This window comes from Psammomys obesus, unplaced genomic scaffold, assembly GCF_907164565.1.
Source record: "Psammomys obesus unplaced genomic scaffold, mPsaObe1.curated_primary_1811, whole genome shotgun sequence".
NCBI lineage: Eukaryota > Metazoa > Chordata > Mammalia > Rodentia > Muridae > Psammomys > Psammomys obesus.
This window is the reverse complement of record NW_026596057.1, coordinates 16485084-16506153: the sequence shown is the minus strand read 5'-3', so window position 1 is coordinate 16506153 and position 21070 is coordinate 16485084. Positions and strand designations below refer to the sequence as shown.

The window sequence follows — 21070 nt, the reverse complement described above, 5'->3', positions numbered from 1 at the left end:
GATACAGGCTCCCTTGTTATTCACCACTAATCTGACCGGCTAGCCAGCTCCAAGCTTCCGGGGAATTCTCCTGTCTCTCCTCTCACCACAGGGGCACAGAGATCACAGATGAATTCCCTCAACCCCCACTTTATAAAGGTTCTGGTATTTATCCAGATTCCCATGCCTGTACTACAAGTGCTGAATGAGCCAAGATCTCCCTGTAGCCCGGGCCGGCCTCAAGTGTTAGGACTGCAGATTCTTCTAAGCAGTTTTATGCACTGAGGCTCCTCATTTGCTTCTCTCTGGTCCTGGACCACTTCTGTGCTACAAGAGCTGAGCGATACTCACAATCTAGTCCTGTAAATATACAGTCTGCTAACTTCTGGATGACAATGAAGATCCCATCTGAAGACTGAAAACAAACAAACAAACAAAAAACCAAAATGCCAACAACAAAACCCGAGGCTAGTGGAGCACTTCTGTAATCCCAGCTACTCAGGAGGTCAAGACACGAAGATCTCAAATTCAAGGCATACCTGGGCTACAAGCTAGATCCTGTTTCAAAACAAAGGTTAAAAAAAAAAAAAAAAGGACATATAGATGTAGTTAGTAGAGCCTTTGCCCGGCATGCTGGAGGACCTAAAGTCAACCCCCAGCACAGGCACCAAACAAACAGCACTGGATGGTTCTCAGGAAACAAGCCAGTCAAAGGCACTATGAGCTGATGTCCATTCATGAAACCCTTTAAAACATTTTATGTCCTAGCACCACAGTTAGGCCACACAAGATATAAAGGGTTACAAATATTCAGATTTTATTATAAATAAAATACTGTTTTCTTTTTAAACAATAAAAAATGCCAAGTGTTGCGCTTTATTAAGCTCCCTGGGGGGAGACTGTAGAGATTAGGGCAAATAGCTGCAGTGAAGGCACATTTAAAAGGGCCGAGGTTGGAATCCAAAGGAAAATTCCATGGGGGGGGAATAAAACAATCTATTCCGTGTGACACCTGGCATTCTACAGCAGCCATCCTGTCGATTTCATTACATAAAATACAGATTACTGCAACTATACAATAAAAACAATGGCTGTGTCGCAGGAGTGTAGTTAGGGATCAGCTTTGAATATAACTTTCATTTTTAAAAATAAATTTCTGTTTAAAAATATACCACAAGGATGGAGAAGACAAATAAACCAAAATGAAATGCCCCACCCAGCAGAGCGCAGGGCCTGCTGGAGGGGGCTGACCCCAAGGACGCTGGTAGTCTGTCTCGGCCATTTTCCTGCAACTGTGACTAAAATGCATGACAAGGTAGGGAGTCCTTAACAGAGGGGCCAGCGGATCAGCACCGAACCGGGTGTGGCAGAGACGTGCAGAAAGGGCCCCCCAGGAGCAAGGGCGGAACCTCAGAGGTGCCCAGCCTCTGTGCATCCAGCAGAGATTTCGCCGAACACAGCCTCCTCCATGTCAGCAGTAGCCCCGTGCCTGACGCCCTAAAGTGCTCAGCCACCCCCCACTCCCTTATAAAACCGACCCATCCTGCTCAAAGGATGGCCAGAGAGCACATTTCTACAAAGGGGCGGGAACAGTCCCTCCCACCAGTAAGCTTTCCCTGGGGACTGCTCGGGGCAGGCGCTGTAGATGGTCAGGGCGGAAGGGAAGAGGGCCCGGTTCCCGCTTTGGTCTGGCTGTGGAGGTGAGCAGGCTGATAGTACGGTCAGACACTGAAGGGGCGGCAAACACAAGGCAGAGTCAGAGCAAAACACTGGGAACGGGTTGACTCAGAAGGGATGGGGAGGGAGGAGGTGTACAGGTTCCCTGTGCTAGAGAGGGGAAACCGAGCAAAGACGTGAACAGACAGTGCCATTCTAGAAGGACCGGAAATATTTACATAAATTCCTTACTCTATAATCATGATAAACAAAAAACCATTCACACAAAAAATATAAATTTCAAATAATTAATAGCACCAGTGTGTCAGATAATAGTTTCTTTCCCCCGCTACGCAAAGTACAAAATTGCATAGTGTTAAAGGCTAAATATGAACCTCAGAGGCAGGTAGGTAGAAGGAAGGGAGTGTGTGGCAGGGAACTGTCACAGTGTGGTCTTAAGGAGACCACAGAGCTGAGGATCAGAGGTTGAGAAGCCCACTAGGAAATGCCACGCGAGGCTCTTCCCATTCGCACAGAGGAAAGGCGCAGAGTGGGTGGAGCCACAGCGTGCAGGAACGAGATGGCAGCTGTGTGCAATGCTGAGCGGCAGCATTTGCCACAGGATCTGGCAAATAAATGATGTATTTTGAAGAGTTCTAGAAAAATGGAAACATCAGAAAAGAATTGGAGCTAAGGGCCAAATGTTACATCTCTCTCCAACAGAGGCAAAGAAATGAATACATGGAATCTTAATGATACAGGCTACATCTCAATTTCATCCATTTTCCAGAAGACACGGGGAAAAGGAGATTTGCTTTCTTTCAAGGAGAGCAACTGTTTGATATTAAATATCTTAATACTCGTTCCCAGACTAACACACCAACAGAGCTCCAAGAATTAGACTTGGAAAAAAAACTTTAGTGGTTATCATATCCCTGTTTCAAAAGCTACCTAGTGTAGTGGAGTGGAAGCTGTCCATCCAAACTTCTCATCAGCTGCCTAGGGATTTGAAAAAAAGTGTATCTTCCTAGTGAATTACTAGAGGAGCAAATCCTCCATGTCTTTGAGCCGCATTCTCTTGGAGACCCACACACGACTGCACTCTTACCCACGATGGCTCAGTGTCCTGTCCTCCAACAACTAGCACGTGTGACTGGTGGCTGGCTACCGACATTCTAGGTGACCACCACCTTTGGCACAGGGTGCTTATTTCCTTGTGCTTCAAAGAGGAGGCAGCAGATGCGGAGGCACCTCAACGCTATGGCGAGGAGCCAACCGTTTCCTTCACAGAAATATGAGGCCTGAAATAGGTCCTGCTGGTGTTGAAAGAGGGAAGCGGGATGGGCTTGCCCTGGTGAAAAAAGAGGTTCACGTGATGTGGGTGTGCCACTGGAGGGACAGTTCGGGTAAGGTGGTGACGTGAGTGGAAGAGAGACTTTATTAAGCAAAACTCTTTGTTCCTGGTTAAGGATGTTTAACTTGCTTCTCTTTAAACTCTGACTTTTCTTGGTTCAAAAGGACAGTGATGGAGAGCAGCAGAGAAGTGGGGGTCTGAAAAGTGTAATCTTTGTGTCAAGGCACTGTGGCCTCCCAGGCCCCTGTTAGGGGCCCCACCGTGCAGCCCTCCCATCACTAGGGCTTCTCAATGGACGGGGTGTTGAAGCAGCCGGTCGGTAGGGTCTTCTTGATGTCCTCCAGGTTGTGAATGTCCTTTATGATTTCTTCTATGTCTCGGTTATAGTCCATGATGGCTGCCTCCTGCTTCCGGGCTTCATTCTCCAGGTCAGACACCTTCCTGTCCAGATCGCTCGCCTTCATCTCATCTTTGGCTTTGTTCAGGGTGCCTTCGATCTCATTTAGCTTATTCAGGTCCACTGTGTCCAGCTGTCCTGTAGAGTCAGGAAGTGCACAAAAGAGAACAGGCTCATTCCATGAGACCTGGGACAGGACTCCTAAGAGCCTCTTCCTTTGTCATGGGCTAAGGCCAGCAGTTGCCCGGAGGCAAAGGCAGCTGGTGCTGCTGCGTACAAGAGCCTATGGTGCTGACTTAACCAACAGGGTGGGGCACAGTGGTCACTAATATTAGAATGGATTTTTTTTTTACTGAGAAAGCATTTTTCATTGAATATTTTCTTTAAATTTTAAGTATCTATTATTTATTACTGTGTGTGTACATGAACGCGTGTGTCCCACGAATGCCATGGCATATATGTGGAGGCCACAGGACAACATGCAGGAGTTGGTTCTCTTTTCCCACCACGTGAGTCCCAGGGATTGAACTCGGGTTGTCAGGTTTCGCAGCAAGCCCTTTCCCCACCGGCCATCTCTCCAGCCCTCGTAGAATATTTTCTAAATGCAAGCATGTCTTAGTGCTTAGGAAGACCATTTGGTTAACACTCAACCCTCTCTGTAGTCTCTGTGCAATCTGTGGGCCATAACGGTGCCATCAAAGAATACAAAGTCTCTAAGATAGAAGCATACGCCCTCAACTCCTAGGTTTCAGGGAAGATGGGCTGGTTGGGGGTCACTTCTTGCTTGTAATCATTAGGCACTACTAGGAACTTTCCAATGGAACATGGCCACAGTTGAAATGCTGAGATAAGGTCAGCAAAGCTTTGCTAAGTGTAACAAGAAAAAAAAATTTAGTTTTTTTTTTTTTTTTTTTAAAAAGAAGATGCTCCGTTGCAAATAAAATCATACAGAAAGAGAAGCAGTTTCCTGAAACCAGTTTGCCCCACCAACTCTCAGATGGTCAACAATTATTTGTCTGCTGTACAACCTAGTGATAGAGCAGGATGTAAGCTCCCCACCCCCTTTAGCTTGCTTTCATTCTAGGCTCATCTGTTGGCACATAATTTATTATTATTGGTCTTCAAGACAGATAAAATATGATTCATCTCCCCTTTAAGAAAAACAAACCCATTAAAAAAAATCCCAGTCTTCAACGGCTATATGACTTCTTCATAACAGAGTCTGGTGACAAAGGACTTGCGTCCTAAAAAAAATCTTTTCTCTAACAAACTGGACTAAAAGGAGAGTTCAGTGTGCTTATATTTTCTTGAAAACAAAGTAAAGTGAAACAAAGTTCTTCCTTCTTTTGGTGTAAGAGTTTTCACATTATCAAATTGTTCTTTGGTTGGCAAGTGGAGAGAACTCTGGTCAATGGAACACGGTCAGTCTCAACCAATCTTTTATTTTAGCACTGAGCCTTTCTTTTCAAATCCCTCAGAAGAAACCCCACTAGCAGGAGGAACCAAGGGGAGATGGCTGCTTGATTGCATGATGAACTCTGAGCATAAGAGACACCCCTAGCTGGCAGCTCATCTTCAAGTGTGAAGACCATGATGGTCTATTCAGGACCGAGTCCGGCGAAGGCACCTAAAGTGCTTCAACTTGGTGAAGTCCCCATTCCTTTCACTCTAGAGTTGACAGCCTATCAATGTTGTGATGATGCAAAGTGCCCTTAGAAGATCCAGCCAAGCAAGACAGTGTCCAAGGCATCTTTAAATAAATAAGAGCTAAATGAGACATTAACACCAATAGGTTAACGAATGCTCTCGGAGAACTTCACATGAATCGGACTCTGTCAGTGGAGGCAGACCCTGAGGAGAGCGGCTGGAGCAACTCCTCTATTACTTACCCAGCTGCTCGAGAAGGTCAGTCAGTTGGCTGAGGAGGCTGCTGACAGAGTTTTTGGCTTTTCTGGCATTGAGTTCAGCTTCCTGAGCAGCCTGTGAAGCCTGCAGGGGAAGAGGATAAACAACAGAAATGCTTCTGACTCTATGTTTTCATCTTCTCTAAACATCTTCCCCCGGCTAGCCAGCAGAGCTATTTTCAGTTGTGTTCTCCTGTTCTAAGTGATGACTCAGTCTCTCTCACTGCAGGTTTTGGGGTGTTATCTTCAGGTAGAGGATGTTATTTTTATTGCATAGAACAGTCTATGCTCTTTTGTTTCATTTTGTTTTTGTTGAGACAGTCTTACTATGTAACCTAAGCTGGTCTAAAACACAAGATCCTCCTGTGTCGGCCTCCGGGATACCGGGGCTATACATTGGTATGCACTCCATGCCTGGCCGCCCTTCATGCAGTCAGAAAAATCAAAACTATCTTATTTTCTCACCTCCCCCGATCAAGAATACCTGGGGGGCAAACACATGATAAAATGCAGTAAGTAGGAACAGGTTATTTTTTAAGTATGGGTTGAGTATAGGAACTATTATTCTAGAACGTGGAAACTCTCAGGGCCCTGATTATTAGAGCTGTCCTATTCTTAGTTTTCATAAGCAAAGTGAGGCTTTTCTGAAAATTCCCTGCCAACCTAAAACACACACACATACATACACACATACACACACACACACACACACACACACACACACACACTCTGATGGATATTTTCAAAGTCAATCAAAGGTAAACATATTTGGGAAAGTTCCATGAAACCTGAACAAACACACAGAGCGTGAGTCACAGGAAGCAGTGGTGGAAAAGGAAACTTATCTACGTCTCAGAAAGCAGATGTTTCACCAACAAATCCAGCCAGGACACAAATGACTGGCTCTGCACTCCCTACCCAAAATTATTTTTCTTAGTTTTGGGGTCAAGTCAAATCAAACATTTGGATATCAAAACAATGTAAAATTTAAGAAACAATAACAACAACAACAACAACAAATTCAGTCCAAGTCGCAGCTGTTCTCAGAGCACGCACAGGCTTTCTATGAGTTTCTGGGACTGGGACGCAGGACTCTGCTGTTTAACCTGTGGCCTTAGGCGTCTTCCAGAAAGAACCACAACCCTTCTGGTTGAAGAAAATGTTAGATTCGGGCAACACTAGCTGAATGTTGGACTTTCAAAACTGATGTAAGTAAAAAAGAGATAGTATATGAGGGATAGCTCACTGCTCCCAAAAAGTTCCTGACCAAAATAACAAAAGGGGGGTTTCCTTTCACTCTTCGAATTAAGCCCACATCCCTTTTTGAGACTCATTAAGTATGTATCCTTTACTTTTTCCAACATGCTTTAAATACAGTGCTCCTATCAGCATGAAATCCACTTCTGTAGCCACTAAGTTTGATAAGCTGAGTTCCAGTCCCCAAATCTACATGGTGGAAGGAAAGAACCAACTCCCGTAAGCTGTCCTGAGGCCTCCACATGAGCACATATACATGCACACACACGAAAACAATAAATGTAATTTAAAAATGAAGTCCAGAGATTCTCTGCATATAAGACAAATACCGACTTCTGCTTCACAGTAATTCCACTTGAGCCTCACTTTGCATTTAAAAAATATCACAGAACGGTCCAACTCAAAGCATAAAACCTCAGCCGGGCACAGTGACGCTCACCTTTAATCCCAGCACTCGGAAAGCTGAGACAGGAGGATTTGTATGTTCAAGGCCATCCTAGTCTACCTAGAGAGTTCCAGGTCAGTCAAAGCTACACAGTAAGATCATCCTGCCTCAAAAAACAAAACGTCATCATCAACAACAAAACCCCTTAGCTGTTTGCACAGAGAGGTGTACAAAACTTAATTGGTATCACTTCCCCAGACCTTACAGTTCTCCCAAAGTAAACGTGACCCACAGCAAGAGGCCCTGTTTGGGGGACGCTTGAGAAAAATAGGCTTCTTCCCAACACTGCAAGTGTGTGAGTAAACAGCCTGCTATACACTGTTCCTGTGAGTGCAACATGACCACGCTAGTACATTCTTTCTAGTGCAAACTGAAACAGCAATCAAACAAAACCAATGCCATGCTCCCTAGTACCATAAAGTCACAAATCTGCTCTTAGAAGTGGCGTGACGTATGCATGTCACCACAGAAGGTGCAAAATGAAAGTACGTGTAAGGATGGCATGCTTCAGTGCAGAATGCCTCACAAACGTCTTGTATAAGAAATTGCTCTTTACATTAAACACACACACACACACACACACACACACACACACACACACACACACAAAATAAGTTTTCTAAAACCCCAGCTGCAGAAAAATGTTTTGCTTCTAACGGAGAAGCTTTGGGGACAAGGCAGTTGCACAACATCAATACCTGGCAGATGAGCCAAATTCGTCGTCTTCTACGTCAGCAAGCTACAGACCCAGTCCTTGACCAGAAGACGCAATGTAAACTGATGTTCACAGAAAAAGGGCACTTGTGGGGGGTCTCTTCTGGTGAGTATCCCTCTACTCTGCCCCCGAACAACAGGGGGAGCTCTTACCATCCCCGCCATCATCATGTCCTGGTCAGCATCGTCTTGTTTCCTCTTCAGCTCATTCTCGGCTTCCTCTAGTTGCCTCAGCATACCATTCACCTCATTATCCAGATCTGTGACTTCCGCGAAGGTCCTCTCGGCATCCGCCTTGGTGCTGGTGGCATTCTAGGCACAGAAGAAGCAAGTGCTGACAGGAGCAAAGCAAAGACGCCGGACACCTTTCCCAGAGCATGGTCCCCCTCCCCAACAGCTGTTAACGTGGCTGAAAGTACAGTCCAGAAAGAACATCACAATCACCCGACCTACCACGACCCACCTCTCACCATTTACTGGGTTCTCATCACAAAAACCAACCAAACAAACAAAAACATTGTCAAACACGACGGCATTTTATACAGCACTTTCACTTGTGCTCTCTTTGAAATTTCCTCCTCTATAATAACCATGTCTAGCTGAGGTCACACACAGAGAACAAATAAAAATTAATTTGTGCACTTTCCACCACATTGTATTGGTTAATACTCTTTCACTTGGATATGTGTTAAATTCAAAGCCTGCCTGATTATTCTTATGAGTTTAGCATTGTGTACAAAAGACTACATCCTGAAATATGAGCACTTTACGAAACAGAACCCATCTGAAAACCAACCCTTTTAAAGAAATTAAAATTTTCTGCGCTTCTCAGACACTTGATTTTAAAATATGCTCTCATCTTTCCTTACGATAAATAAGAGAATCTTTAAATAAGAAGAGGCAGCCCGAAGCAATCCCTCTTTACAGTAAGGGGGCCTGCGCAGAGGTGGCCTTGGTAGTCTAGGAAGGGTTTGGAGTAGGGCTTCTCAGCAGAAGTCTGACCTTTTGTGGGCAGGGACTCAAGTTCTCTGAGATCGCCCTCCCCACAACTCAGACCCCACACTGAGACAGCAGAAAGTCCTTCCACTGCTTCTCTTTCTTCGGTGTACTTACATAGTCTCATGTGTACTGGAGAGAAAAGAAACGGACAGTTCGGAGACGAGGGAGCAGCGTCTGGAGCAGAGGGGCGCTCACCTTCTGCACGGCACTGGCGATCCTCTCCGCCTCGTGCGCTTTGTTCTTGGCCTCCGTGGCGTCCGCTGCCGCATTGCCCAGCGCCAGCTGTGCCTCCCTCGTCTTCTCATTGGCTTCGGCGATGGTCCGGTTGATGGCGGGAATTCTCCGCAGAGCTTCCTCTGCTGCTGTCTTGTTATCGTTCACGCGTCTGTCAAAATCTAAAAGGAGTTCAAGACATGCATCTGAATCAAGCTGCCAGGAAGAAAAAGGGGAACCTTCCACAAAACTGCAATTGTATTTTTTTTTTCTTATAATCGATTAAAAAAAAAATCGGTGTTAAAAAAATGACAAGTCGAGTCGAAATCTCAGAAGAGGAAAGAAAACACAGCCGGGTGCAGGTTTTCCAGGACTCGTGTCACATGAACGCACATCTATTTCCGAGGAGACTCAACTTGAAAAGCCATTTCCAAGCAGAGCCGAGAGGACGCCTCTGCTTTGGCCAGTGTCTTCAGTGTCAGCTGTGTCAGGGACGGACAGCACGGCACACTTCTCACACATGAGAAAACCAGCGACTGAGGAGCCTGATTTGTGGAGTGGGGATTCAGACAGACCTGCTGACGTCGAAGCTCACACTTGGCAGCTATTATGCCTGCAGAGACTCCTCATTTATAGAACCTGTGATTGTTGTTACCAGACACCAATCAGCCCCTCAGTGAATCGGGCATGTTTCTTCAAAACAAAGAGCCAGAGGCAGAGAAAAACCAAAGATAATCTCCATGTATCACTGACAGTCGGCTAAGCAGGCCGACTGCGGGGCCTGAGGTAGTCGGGTATGAGCCACTCTCCCGCTCGAGGTTTTTGGTTTTCAGGCTGAAGAATGTGGGAGCAAAGTGACAGAGGCACAGGCACAAGCAGAGTAAAGACAGAGGCATGCTGATTTTCCTTTCAAATACATGCACGTCAGGTTTGGTGAAGAGCCATCAAGGCAATTTCAGGTCTACACACACGTGCACCTACCCACACATACACATACCCACATACACACGCACACACACAAGTAGAGTACGGAGGATGAGGTAAATGTGGTAAAAGATCAGGGTTCACCACTGATCTAAGTAGTCAGCATATGGGATTTGCCACACTGTTTTGTTCACAGAGAATCATGCTAAAAGCAAAATGGAAAAGTAAATCTGGGAGCACCTTGGCAGAGGACAGGCAGGAGAGCTGCTGCTTCCTGACCCTCTCATACCTTTCAGGTTGCTGAGAATGTCATTGGCTTCTTGTAAGGTATTCCGTCCCCTTTTAGCAGCTTCTTCAGCAAGAGCCTTGGCAGCGTCAGCCCGGGCTAGGAGTTGGTCGGCGGTCTGCAAATACATGGCAGGTCAGAGGGCAAACCTTCCTGGGTCAGCCTTGCCAAAAGCAGACAAGCCTCCAACAGCCACAGCTCACACCTGAGCTGTTCAGGTGCTGCCTCAGGAAATGGAGCCAGCAGCAAATCTCACTAACCTGCTGTTCGGCTTTTCCCTTCTCGAGAAGGTTCTTTACTTCATGTTCCTTCCCCCTCATGTCTTCCCTAAGGTCCTCGTAGTCCTTTAGCTTCTGGTCAATCAGACGGTCCAGATCTGCAGCTTCTTTCTTGATTTTATTTGCTTCATTCTGTGACAAACACATAAGGCGTTTAAATGAAATGACGACAGTGAATGACAGGCAGTGTAGGAACGCCATAAGACTTAACGCTTGATTGACAACTTTAAAAGACAGCAGAGGTTAAAAGTTTATGGGCTTTTTTTTTTAAAAGAAAAAACAAGTATACTTGAATGATCTCAGTGTTTTTTGTACTTGGATGAGTTTTTCATAGCTTTAGTCAGCCCACACCTCGGTCAAGATGCAGAAATAACCCCCCAGGGTCCCTTTCAAGTAACTCTCCCCTACCTTCTTCCCCCAGCCCCCTCAGCTCTGCCCCTGACTGCCACCATATCAGCCATGGCCATTTCCATATTTCCTACTTATGGACTCAGACAGCATTAGGTGTCTGAAAAGACCTAAACCTAACGTTTATGTCTATACCAGTTGACACCTCAGATGTAGGAAGTAAGACAGTAAATTTCAAGTTTAGTATTAAAAACATTTATAAGGAGGCTTTGAGGAACTAGGGTTCAAATAAAATGAAACACTACCACCTCCCAAATATCCTACCTGCCGAGGATGCTGGTATAGTTCTTGTTCTCTAGATACCCATTACACAACGCCCAGGAGGAAGGCTCTGGCCATATTGTGTTTCAAGTAACTCAACTATGTCACAGTTTCGGTTTTCATGGAAGTATTCATATCACCAAAGTAATCTTTGCTCCTTCACATCTCTAGTGTTTTCATTCACTAACTTCTATTTGCATAATTAGAACAGAACTCACCTTTCCAGGGAGCCACATGTAGGTCTAGGGAGAAGCAGGGCAGTCAAAATGGCTCTTACCCACACTAGAGGGACAGGGATGTGATGGGGTCACCGTGACCAGAGCCCTTCCTTGCACACATACCTCCAGCGCCTCCGAGTCCACAGGGCTGAGCTGGGCCACGCTGGCATAGATCTCTACAGCTTTGTCACCTGCTCGCTTGGCTTCCTCGTGGACTCTGGCAGCCTGCTTCTCCAGATCCTGAGAGATGTTCTTTGCTTGTTCATACCTAAGGAACAAATGATGTAATCATTTAAAAAAAACAAACAGCTGGGCTTTTTGTTTTAACATCTTAATATTAACCAAAAAAAAAAAAAAAAAAAAAAAATCTAGTTAATATCACTGGGACAGCACCTCCAAATACACTCACTTCCTATTAAGCTCTTCAATCTCCAATGCAGTTTGATTTTCTCCTGCCAGGGTCCTCAAAAGCAGATTATATGCCTCAGTGGAAGTCTCATTGGCTGTCTTTGCCACTCGAACAATGTCATCAGCTTCCTGTTTATGGCTGTATGTGTAGGAGGAAAATTAAAAATAAACCATGAAAGAGACATTTAACAGGGAAAGAAGTAAGATTTAGGTAATGTTTACTTTGTTATTTTAAATATACTAATATGGGCAGAGATCTAGGAATACTGGAAAGTCTCATTTGGAGTTTCAAAGTCAGTGGCACAAAACTCTACAGGGACAAATCTGTGTTTTCTTAGAAAACTGATTTTTAGTTGAGTGTGTTGTGGTAGCTCCTGCCCATAACCCTAGCACTGAGGCAGGAGGATCAGGAGTTTCAGGCCAGGTTAGTTACAAAGTGAGATGCAGAGAGCAGTGAGGGGAGAGAGGGAAGCAGGCAACTAACTTTATTTAGAATGTTAGCAATTTACCGGTCAGACTGTGCTAATCAGAAACTTCGTATCTAGTCCGGAACACAGACCCCGGGCCTAATCTTTATCATATAGTCTGCTGGCATGCGCGGTCACGCGGTCACTGCACAGTCTCCACGCAGTCTCTCTGCGGTCACTGCATACTCTATACAGTTACCACACAATCTCTACACAGTTACTGTTGCAAGATTTTTGATCACACTGTGAACCTAGAGATTGTGTTACTTACTGGGAAAAAAAAAAAACCAACCTGTTTCTAGTTGGGGTATGGCTCAGCCCTAGTACACACCTACAGTCCAAGAGTTTTCTGCTTGAATATTGTAAACAGAATTAAATAAAGTCAACCACAAGGCAAGAGGCAGAGCAAGCAACCAGTTGACAAGAAGTGAACATATGGTTAAGGAAAAAACCATAGAGAAGAACAGGAAGGCAAGAACATGAACACGGAGACAAAGAGGTAGAGAAGAGAGGGACATCCAGTTTAAAGGAGGTTGTTTGAGACAGGTTGAGAGAAAGGTATTCCTTCTGGGATGTCTGCTGAGGAGGAAGGTCAGCTGGGTGCTTTCTCTGCCTCTCTGAGCTACGAGGCTTTCACCCCAGCACCTGGCTCTTAGCTGGGTAACAATGCATCCTAGCTGGCTAACAATGCTGAACGATTTTCCACTTCCAACTTCTCACGTTGAACTATGGCACCCAGCATGTGGCCATTCTCTTTGTCATAAGAAACTTTCTTCCTAAGTCCTTGCATGAAGCCCACCAGATCAGTAAATCTGCCAGGGTCAAGACCTAGCTTTCTTGGGAGGCTCCATGTTTTCAGCTATCTTCCTTTAATATGAGAATCCAGCTGTGAAACCATGTCTGTTCTACAAAGCTGATGACATGGCTCCCAGGTTCACACTTACCAGAATAGAAAGAAGCCTGCTAAGGTCAGCACCACTGCTCTGAACAGTGTCTACAGTCTGACATTTGCACAAGGCTTCCTGGTATGTCCACACTACCGAGGGTTCTCTACCTCGGCTTCACACACAGACGATGCCTCACCGATGCCTCATTCTACCATTAAGTGTTAAAAGGTTGATTCCTTCTGCAAATTACAGCCTTGCAAATAAGTTATCTTATAATTAGTTATCATAATATTTAATTATAAGATAATAAGTTGTTTTACAATAAAAGTGTAAACAAGCAAACAAATCAGGAATGAAATGGTCAATGTTCTTTGGCTTAATTAAAATGTGTGATGAGTTAGTAAGTGTTTTCTATTGAGACCTGAAAATTAAATATTTGTTGAAAAAACTAATGTAAAATTTTAAATTAATAATTTCTGTTGAGTTTCTTAGAAATCTACAATTTTGAAGACTTTAAAGTTAAAAAAATCTAGAAAAATTGAGAAATATGTAAATGTCATTTTTTTCTAAACTATTATATTCTAATACTTAAAGTAAATATTCCAGTTTCAAAGTGGGAAAAAAAAAAAGGGTATGTGCAGCTGCTACCATTTCAGAGAGGGTAAAGCTTACAATGGAAAGTTCCTATGGGAGGGGACAGGGCAGCATGCACTGGGCGCTATGCCTGAACCATGAAGCCTGAAGTCTAAAGCCCGAAGCCCAAAGCCCGAAGCCTGAAGCCCGAAGCCCGAAGCATGAAGCATGAAGCATGTAGAACGCCACAGCTTACCGCTCTGCAAGCCTTCGGGCTTCTTCTGCCAAGAGGGTCATGTTGTTTGGTTCGCCTGTAGACTCTGGCTGGGTGATTGACTGAAGAGGAAATAAAACACTTAGTCTCAAAAGACTGAACTGTTTAAATTCCATAAAGCAAGTATTAACACTAAATTTTTGTTAAAGTCTTGCAAAATAATGTTTCTTCTTATTTCTTATTTTGAGAGCTCTTCTGACTGGTACCTTTGGTTGGAAATTATATATATTTTGAGTACTACAGAAGAGGCAACTCAGAGAAAGAACCTAGATAACCCTCTGTTTTCATCCAGTTCCTTCTGTTTTGTGACAATTGTTGAAGTCTGGACTTGAAGTGACCCCCTGAGGCTCCTGTATCTGAACACCTGGTCCCTGGCTGGCATTTAGGGGAGGCTATGGACCCTTAGGAGGTGGGTCACTGGGATAGGCCTTTAGGAATAGCCTGCTCTGCTTCTGTCCCATCCTTAGCTTTTAGATCTGGCTTCTATATGAGAAGCCACCACACTCTTCTGCCACTACCAAAAGCTGCCCCAGTGCTTTGCCCATACTGAGGGACTGTGAGCTATTTCTGTTCAATCTGCCACAGCGAGGAAAAAAGCAGCCGCTCTAATGGCTCTGAGCAGCATGGCCCTCCTGCTCTGGAGGGCCAGGTAGGACACTTTTTACTCCACCGACAGATCTGCTACAAATTACCCAGAGACCCACCCAGCCCACCGGACCCTCGGAGTCACTCACCACATTGGCAGCGGCCATTTTTGCTTTCTCGAGCTCCCTGGAGGCAATCTCAATCAGCTGCTCCGTGCTCTCCACTCGGGTCCGTGCTTGCTCAGCCAGGACCCCAGTCTCTTCGATGGAATTCCGGATATTCTGCAATCGGTTGATTTGGCTATGCAGACTGCTGTTCACTCTCTGAAGGCGATCCATCAAGTTTTGATCTACGTCTGAAAAAAGCATTGCAAACACACAGTCTGTCTATTATCTGAGGGGTGCACCATCTGTGTGAAGCTGGGGTGTACCTTTAAGATACATTTCTCTTAACACGCAGCAGAGGTGAGGTCTCTGTGGTGCCCATCATGCTTTTGCTGCAGCGAGCCTCCCTGCACTGTCTATCCCAGGCGACTCCCGAGTCCCTTTCCCACTCATCACTGGGTCCACACTCTTACACAACAGTTGGCAGAGCAGAGGTGGTCAAGCATGCAGATGTTTGATGAAGAAAAGTAAAACTGATCTTTATACTGTGACACCTGCCAGATTTAGCCACAGCTACACACTGTTAAAGTGCCGTCAGTCCTAAATGCCCAACACATAACTGTTAAAAAGGACATTTGAAGCAGATGCCAGTTATGGTGCATGTCTTTAGTCCTAGCACTCAGGAGGCTGAGGCAGGTGGCGCTGTGTCTTCCAGGCCAATCCGGTCTCTGTGCGAGCTCCAGGCCAGGTAAACACACAAAGGAAAACCCTGAAGTGAACCAAACCAAACCATACAAAACCAAACCAAATCACACCACACCAAACCAAACAAAACAAAACTATACCAACAACCAACCAACCAAACACACCCCATCATTAGATGCTGAAGTTGAATTTTAAGTAAGTATACATTTTGCTCCTCCCCCACTCTACCTCTGTCCCAGCAAATGTATGTAATTTTCAGTTGGATTCCTGCTTCCACAAAGTTTTTCAAATTGAACTTTACTATTCCATGCAACTTAAACCTCATGCATGGGTCCTAATAAATCAAATGATAAATATAAACCTGTGCAAACACAAAGCCTGCCAGTATTAAATTCTCACATGTCATGAGGTTTTGATATACAAAACTCCGAGTTCTATTCAAAATTGACCAGTTCTTGGAACAGAAAGGAGTCTAGAAAGAATCACACACATCTTCAGCCAGCCAGCTTTCAAAGGACTTGCTAAAAACACACACCAACAAAAGGGTAGTAAGTTCCATAGATAGGACTGTGAAAGCAAAGGGATGAAGCAGAGATGAAGCAGTACCTTTAACCCTACCACCTATGAAAGGCCAACTCAAACAGACTAAGCTCTTGAACAGAAGGCCTGAAATAATGAAATTACTAAAAGAAAACAAAAAATTCTTTAGGACACTGGAATTGGCAAGGGTTTTTTTTGGATAAGACCCCAAAAACACAGGAAATAAAAGCAAAACTAGACAAGTGCAATTACATCAAACTGAAGAGCTACAGAGCAAGGGGACCCATCGAGAGTCTACACAGACAACCACAGACTGGGAGAAAGTAAGAACAAACCGTGCATCTGGCAATACTTAAGAACTTTAAAGCTCATTATCAAAAGGGCAACAAAGAGCTAATGGGCAACACACATAAACAGACACTTCTCAAAAGAAGACACACAAATGGCAAACAGACATATAAAAAATGTCTTAACAGCATCAATCACCAAGGAAATTCAAGTCAAAAGCTCACTGAGAGACCACCTGACCTCAGTCAGCATGGCTACTGTCAGAAAGACTGAACAGAGCGAGTACTGGTGAGAACAGGGAGAAAAGCACATTCCGCACACTGCTGGTAGATATGAGTTAGTGCAGTCATCATGAAAACACGAAACACTAGAACAACATGATCCAGTAACCCTAACCCTACAGACATATTCAAAGGAGAAGTCGGAGCACATGAGAAAAAGACACTCGAAATCCCATCTTGGAGACACCATTCTCAATGGACAAACAGTAAAACCAACCAACCGGTCTACCAGTCAATGAATAACAAGACGGTGTAGAAACACAAGGAGATACTGTTCAATCACAAAAAGAAACAAAATCCTATTATCTGCAACTACATCATAGATGAGCAAGTGACATAAGCCACATAGAGCAAAAAATGCCACATGACCTCCCCCAGCCGTGGAAGTTTTAAAAAGCAGGTATCAAGGGAACAGATGATCACAGCAGCAGAAGCAGCGGATGTGGAAGGAAGGTGAATGGCCAGTCAGACGAGTCTGAGAAGTTCTGACGTGCTACTGAACAGTGAGTGGTAACTTCAACAGTCAGCACTATTCACTTAAGAACGTTAGAAGACAGGGTTTCGAAAGTTCTCAGCATAAACAAATAGTCAATGTTTGAGGAGCTAAATATGGTTATCCTGATTTAAACTTCATGCAATGCATATACGCACACATATCAAAACATTATTATCCTATGAATGTATGTGTAATTTTTATGTTGAAATTTTTGCTTAAAATGAGCTTAATTTTTAAAAACTGAGCAGTTTTAATTTCAGCATGATACTATATTGGAATCTAAATTTTCTTATGAATGTAAAAATATGAGAGTTCCAGGCAGGCGTGGTGGCACATGCCTGTAATCCCAGCATTCAGGGAGTCAGAGGCAGGCAGATCTCTGTGAGTTAAGGCCAGCCTGGTCCACAAAGCAAGTCCAGAACAGCCGAGGCTACACAGAGAAACCCTGTCTTGAAAATCCAAAAAAAAAAAAAAAGAGTTCAAGAGAGAGAGTTCCAAGTTAAGATCAAATGAAATAAACACGAGTTTGGAAAATAGCAACTCGACAGTAAGACCATGACACACACATGCACACTGCTGCCCTGCACAACCCATGCCTGACTGCATATTGCACCCTGCTTAGAGGACACCTGGCACAATTCTTTGATAAGCTGGAGAGTTTTAAGAAACTGTTAAAATACAAACTAGATCAGCCAATGCTGTTAGCGCAGTCTCTATCTTCAGACTCTCGGGACCACAGCTGCCACTCCTCATTGCTCGCTAGAGTGGCACCAGAAAAGGCAACAGAGACACTCACTGGTAGGCTCACGTCAACCATCCCCCAATTCCCAGTGTCGACCTGTTAGCCTTAAACCATACCATGTAATCTTTCAAGTCTGCAGAACAAGCACATTTCAACTACAAAGTGAGTGTTTACAGTCTCAAAAGCCAAATCATTACAAAGGCATTTTCATTCTTGGCTAGTCTGAACTTAAGCAGAAAAGCTCAGCTGGGAAGTCCACTACTGAGGAACCCCGGAAAGTTAATTTAACCCCAGCCTCCGAGAAGCTCCCAGGTCTAGGAGAAGCCAACAACCCACAGTGCTGCCAGCTTCCAGGTGATTAAAGGAACTGAGGTGGAGTCCAGCCAGCACAGGAAGTATGCGGTTCCTGTGGTCAGAGGACACTGCCAGTAGCTCAGCTATACCAACCTGCATGGAATGTTGGTGCCCAGACTCGCTGCCCTTCTCTGGCCCTGTGTCTACTCCTGTACGCTGGTGGTCTGGCCCAGAGCTTTCTGTCACATCCTGGTTAGCCCAACTGGCAGGTCAGAATATAACCAACCTCATGACTCAGTGTATACAGCAAATGACATGTGAATTTGTTGTTTTAACAAAGCATATTATGGAAAATTACACGCCGAAGTGGTTGACGAAATGGACATCTTAAATAAGGGTGTCCATTCTTCCTGGGCAGTGTTTACCACTTAAAATGGTATAAACAAGCAACCCCAAATAAATACACAGAAGCATCTAACATTAAAATAAGTCACTGACATCTTACACTTTTCAATATCTAAAAATGTCTCACGTGGAACAAACTGTGGACTCACATAAAGAAAAAAATAAAGCAAACAAATTTACCATAATGAGATTATGTCATTACTTCCTTCCCTATTTCAATAATCATTAAAAAAATATTCTATATATTAGTGATATTTATATGAAGAAAAAAGCAACATATTTATTTGACAGGCAAACTTCTCCATGTAACTCCAAATGGATATATGTTTATAAACTCAAAGTGGCCATGACTGCTGTCCCATGCATGCTAGCTTTAATGAGCATTTATTAAGTGCACCTGGGAGCACACCTGTCCCCTGATGGAAAGCCCCACACCAAGTGGAATCTATCCACCTTCTCATCCCTGGTGCTGAGCTCAGCATCAGGCTTACTACAGGCACTTAATAGAAAAGAGTTTGCCTAAGCTCAGGGGAAAAAAAGCTTAGGTCAGAGTGAGGAATAAAAACAAAACTTTAAAGTGATCTAAAAAGGAAGTATATGAATTGGACAGTGGTGGCGCAGGCCTTTGAGCCCAGCACTCTGGAGGGCAGAGGCAGGCGGGGCTCTATGAGTTCGAGGCTAGCCTGGTCTACAAAGTGAGTCCATGCTGTCTCAAAAACACAACACAAAACAAAACAACAAACAAACAACAAAACTGAGAATTTTATAAACCGTATTATTGCAAATTAGAAACAAAATCACCAATCCACCCAGGTTGGTCCCGAGTACCTTTGACACCCTGCGCCTCACGGAGGAGGTCTGTAACCTCCCTCTCTGCCTCCTTCAGTCTGTCCTCGAAGGCTTGGTCTGTCACCGTCTCATCCCCAGTGCCAAGGTTTGCTATGAGGCTCTCTAACTCCTGGAGCTTCACTCGGTGCTCAGCAACCTAAGGAAGGACGGTAGAGAGGTCAGCATGCATGCTGCTGGACCAGAGCGCTAGGCAGTGGGACGTCTGTGCGCTCACACAGACAGCACAGGGCTTGTCTGTTTCTCTGGCCTCCAAGGCAGGCTCCTAGTGCCATTCTTCCTGCACACACGGTCTACTGATAGTTCTCCAGATTTCTACCAGGCATCTCCAACAAAACTCTAGAATCTGTTCTCCCTGAGGACCCTCAGCAAACAACACCTCCTGCAATGCTAAGCCCACTCCTGAGTCTTTTTTTCCCTGTCCTGATACCATGCATGTATCTTGTCCACTCAAGGGCTTCCCCTTAACCCCGCCCCTAATAACAATTCTTCATTTGGCAGTCAGGACACTCCTCTTCAAATACAATCAGACTTCTGTACATTCCCACTGGATTGGGAATGATTCCCAAACTCTTCACTTACTGTCAACTTGGTCCTATATCATGTCCCCTGACAAAGTCCCTCCCCGGGGAGGATCCAGGTAGCTTCTAGGGGCCAGGCCTTTGCTTGCCAATTCCTCCTCCTCACCCTTCAGACCTCACATCACAGGGCTTTCCTTACAGAGGCCTTACACAGTTTGCGATAGTCAGTACCCCTATTCTCTCAGTCGCTTATCTCAGGAGTTCTCTTATGTACGAAGTTCTGATCATTTTCTCCCTAACTAGAACATATGCCTTTGAGAAGAGAGACCAAGTCAAGCTTAGAGTCCACTGAGTTTCTGCCTTACGTCTGCTGAAGGAAAGAGTGAGTGAGAGACTGCATTACTGCTTACCTTATCCTTTACCAGGCGGTAACAAGCTGGACACTCCTGGCAGCCGGGCCAAGACCGATTGTAGAAATAGTTCTCTTCACACTGGTCACAGCGATTTCCCACAAAGCCCTCCCTGCATTCACAACGGCCATCATCTTTACACTGGAGTGAAAGGGAGCCTTCGTGATGACAGTCACAAGCTACAGGAGAAGAGAATTCTCATTTTAACTCAGGCTGAGTACCATCATTCTGAGTACCTATAAAAAAATTCATTCATGAGGCTTAAAATGGCTAAGCCCAAGCAGCCAGACATTTTAAAAAAGACAAGTTGTGAAGTAAAATGGGCATCCTTTGGAGCACAATTTGTGTGTGTGTGTGTGTGTGTGTGTGTGTGTGTGTGTGTGTGTGTGTGTGGTATGTGCTCATGTGTGCACATGTCCCTACAGAGGTCAACACTGGGTATTTATCCTCTATCACTTTCTACCTTACTTCTGTATTTTCTTTTCTTTCTCTCTCTCTCTCTCTCTCTCTCTTTTTTTAGAAAGGGTCTCATTATGTAGCTCTGGCTAGCCTGGAGCTTACTATATAGACCAGGTTGGCCTCAAACTGACAAGAGATCTCCCTACCTTTGCTTCCTGAGTGCTGGGATTAAAGGTGTGTACCTCTGTGCCCAGGTTTTGAGACACGATGTCTCAACATTAGGTTAAAGCCTTGCTGGGCAATGAGCTCCAGGGATCTACCTGCTCTGCACCAGAGTTACTGGGGATCTGAACTCGGGTTCTATTGCTTGAATGGCAAGCACCTTATCAATGCGGTCATCTCCCCAGCCCCTTGGGGCACATTTCATATGACACAGCAATTACAGAAATGCCAGGCATGGTGGAGACGAAGGGGAAGTGAGGCCAGCCTGGGCTACACAGAGAATACACACACACACACACACACACACACACACACACACACACACACACA

The 21070-nt window shown here is 44.7% G+C and overlaps 1 protein-coding gene across 1 annotated transcript in view; it reads right to left on the bottom strand.

Annotated features, from left to right (window-relative positions):
- Positions 1 to 772: 772 nt before the first annotated feature.
- The window catches only part of Lamc1 (laminin subunit gamma 1), a 116326-nt gene continuing 96028 nt past the window's right edge, over positions 773 to 21070 (bottom strand). Inside the window, exons 17-28 of the mRNA XM_055624506.1 lie at positions 20120 to 20298; positions 19171 to 19327; positions 14637 to 14842; positions 13885 to 13964; positions 11703 to 11840; positions 11417 to 11561; positions 10389 to 10538; positions 10132 to 10246; positions 8901 to 9100; positions 7860 to 8018; positions 5276 to 5375; positions 773 to 3524 (exon numbers count right to left, since the gene is read on the bottom strand). Coding sequence (XP_055480481.1) covers positions 3268 to 3524; positions 5276 to 5375; positions 7860 to 8018; positions 8901 to 9100; positions 10132 to 10246; positions 10389 to 10538; positions 11417 to 11561; positions 11703 to 11840; positions 13885 to 13964; positions 14637 to 14842; positions 19171 to 19327; positions 20120 to 20298 — 1886 coding nt within the window. The 3' untranslated portion in view covers positions 773 to 3267. The remainder of the gene's footprint in view (positions 3525 to 5275; positions 5376 to 7859; positions 8019 to 8900; positions 9101 to 10131; positions 10247 to 10388; positions 10539 to 11416; positions 11562 to 11702; positions 11841 to 13884; positions 13965 to 14636; positions 14843 to 19170; positions 19328 to 20119; positions 20299 to 21070) is intronic.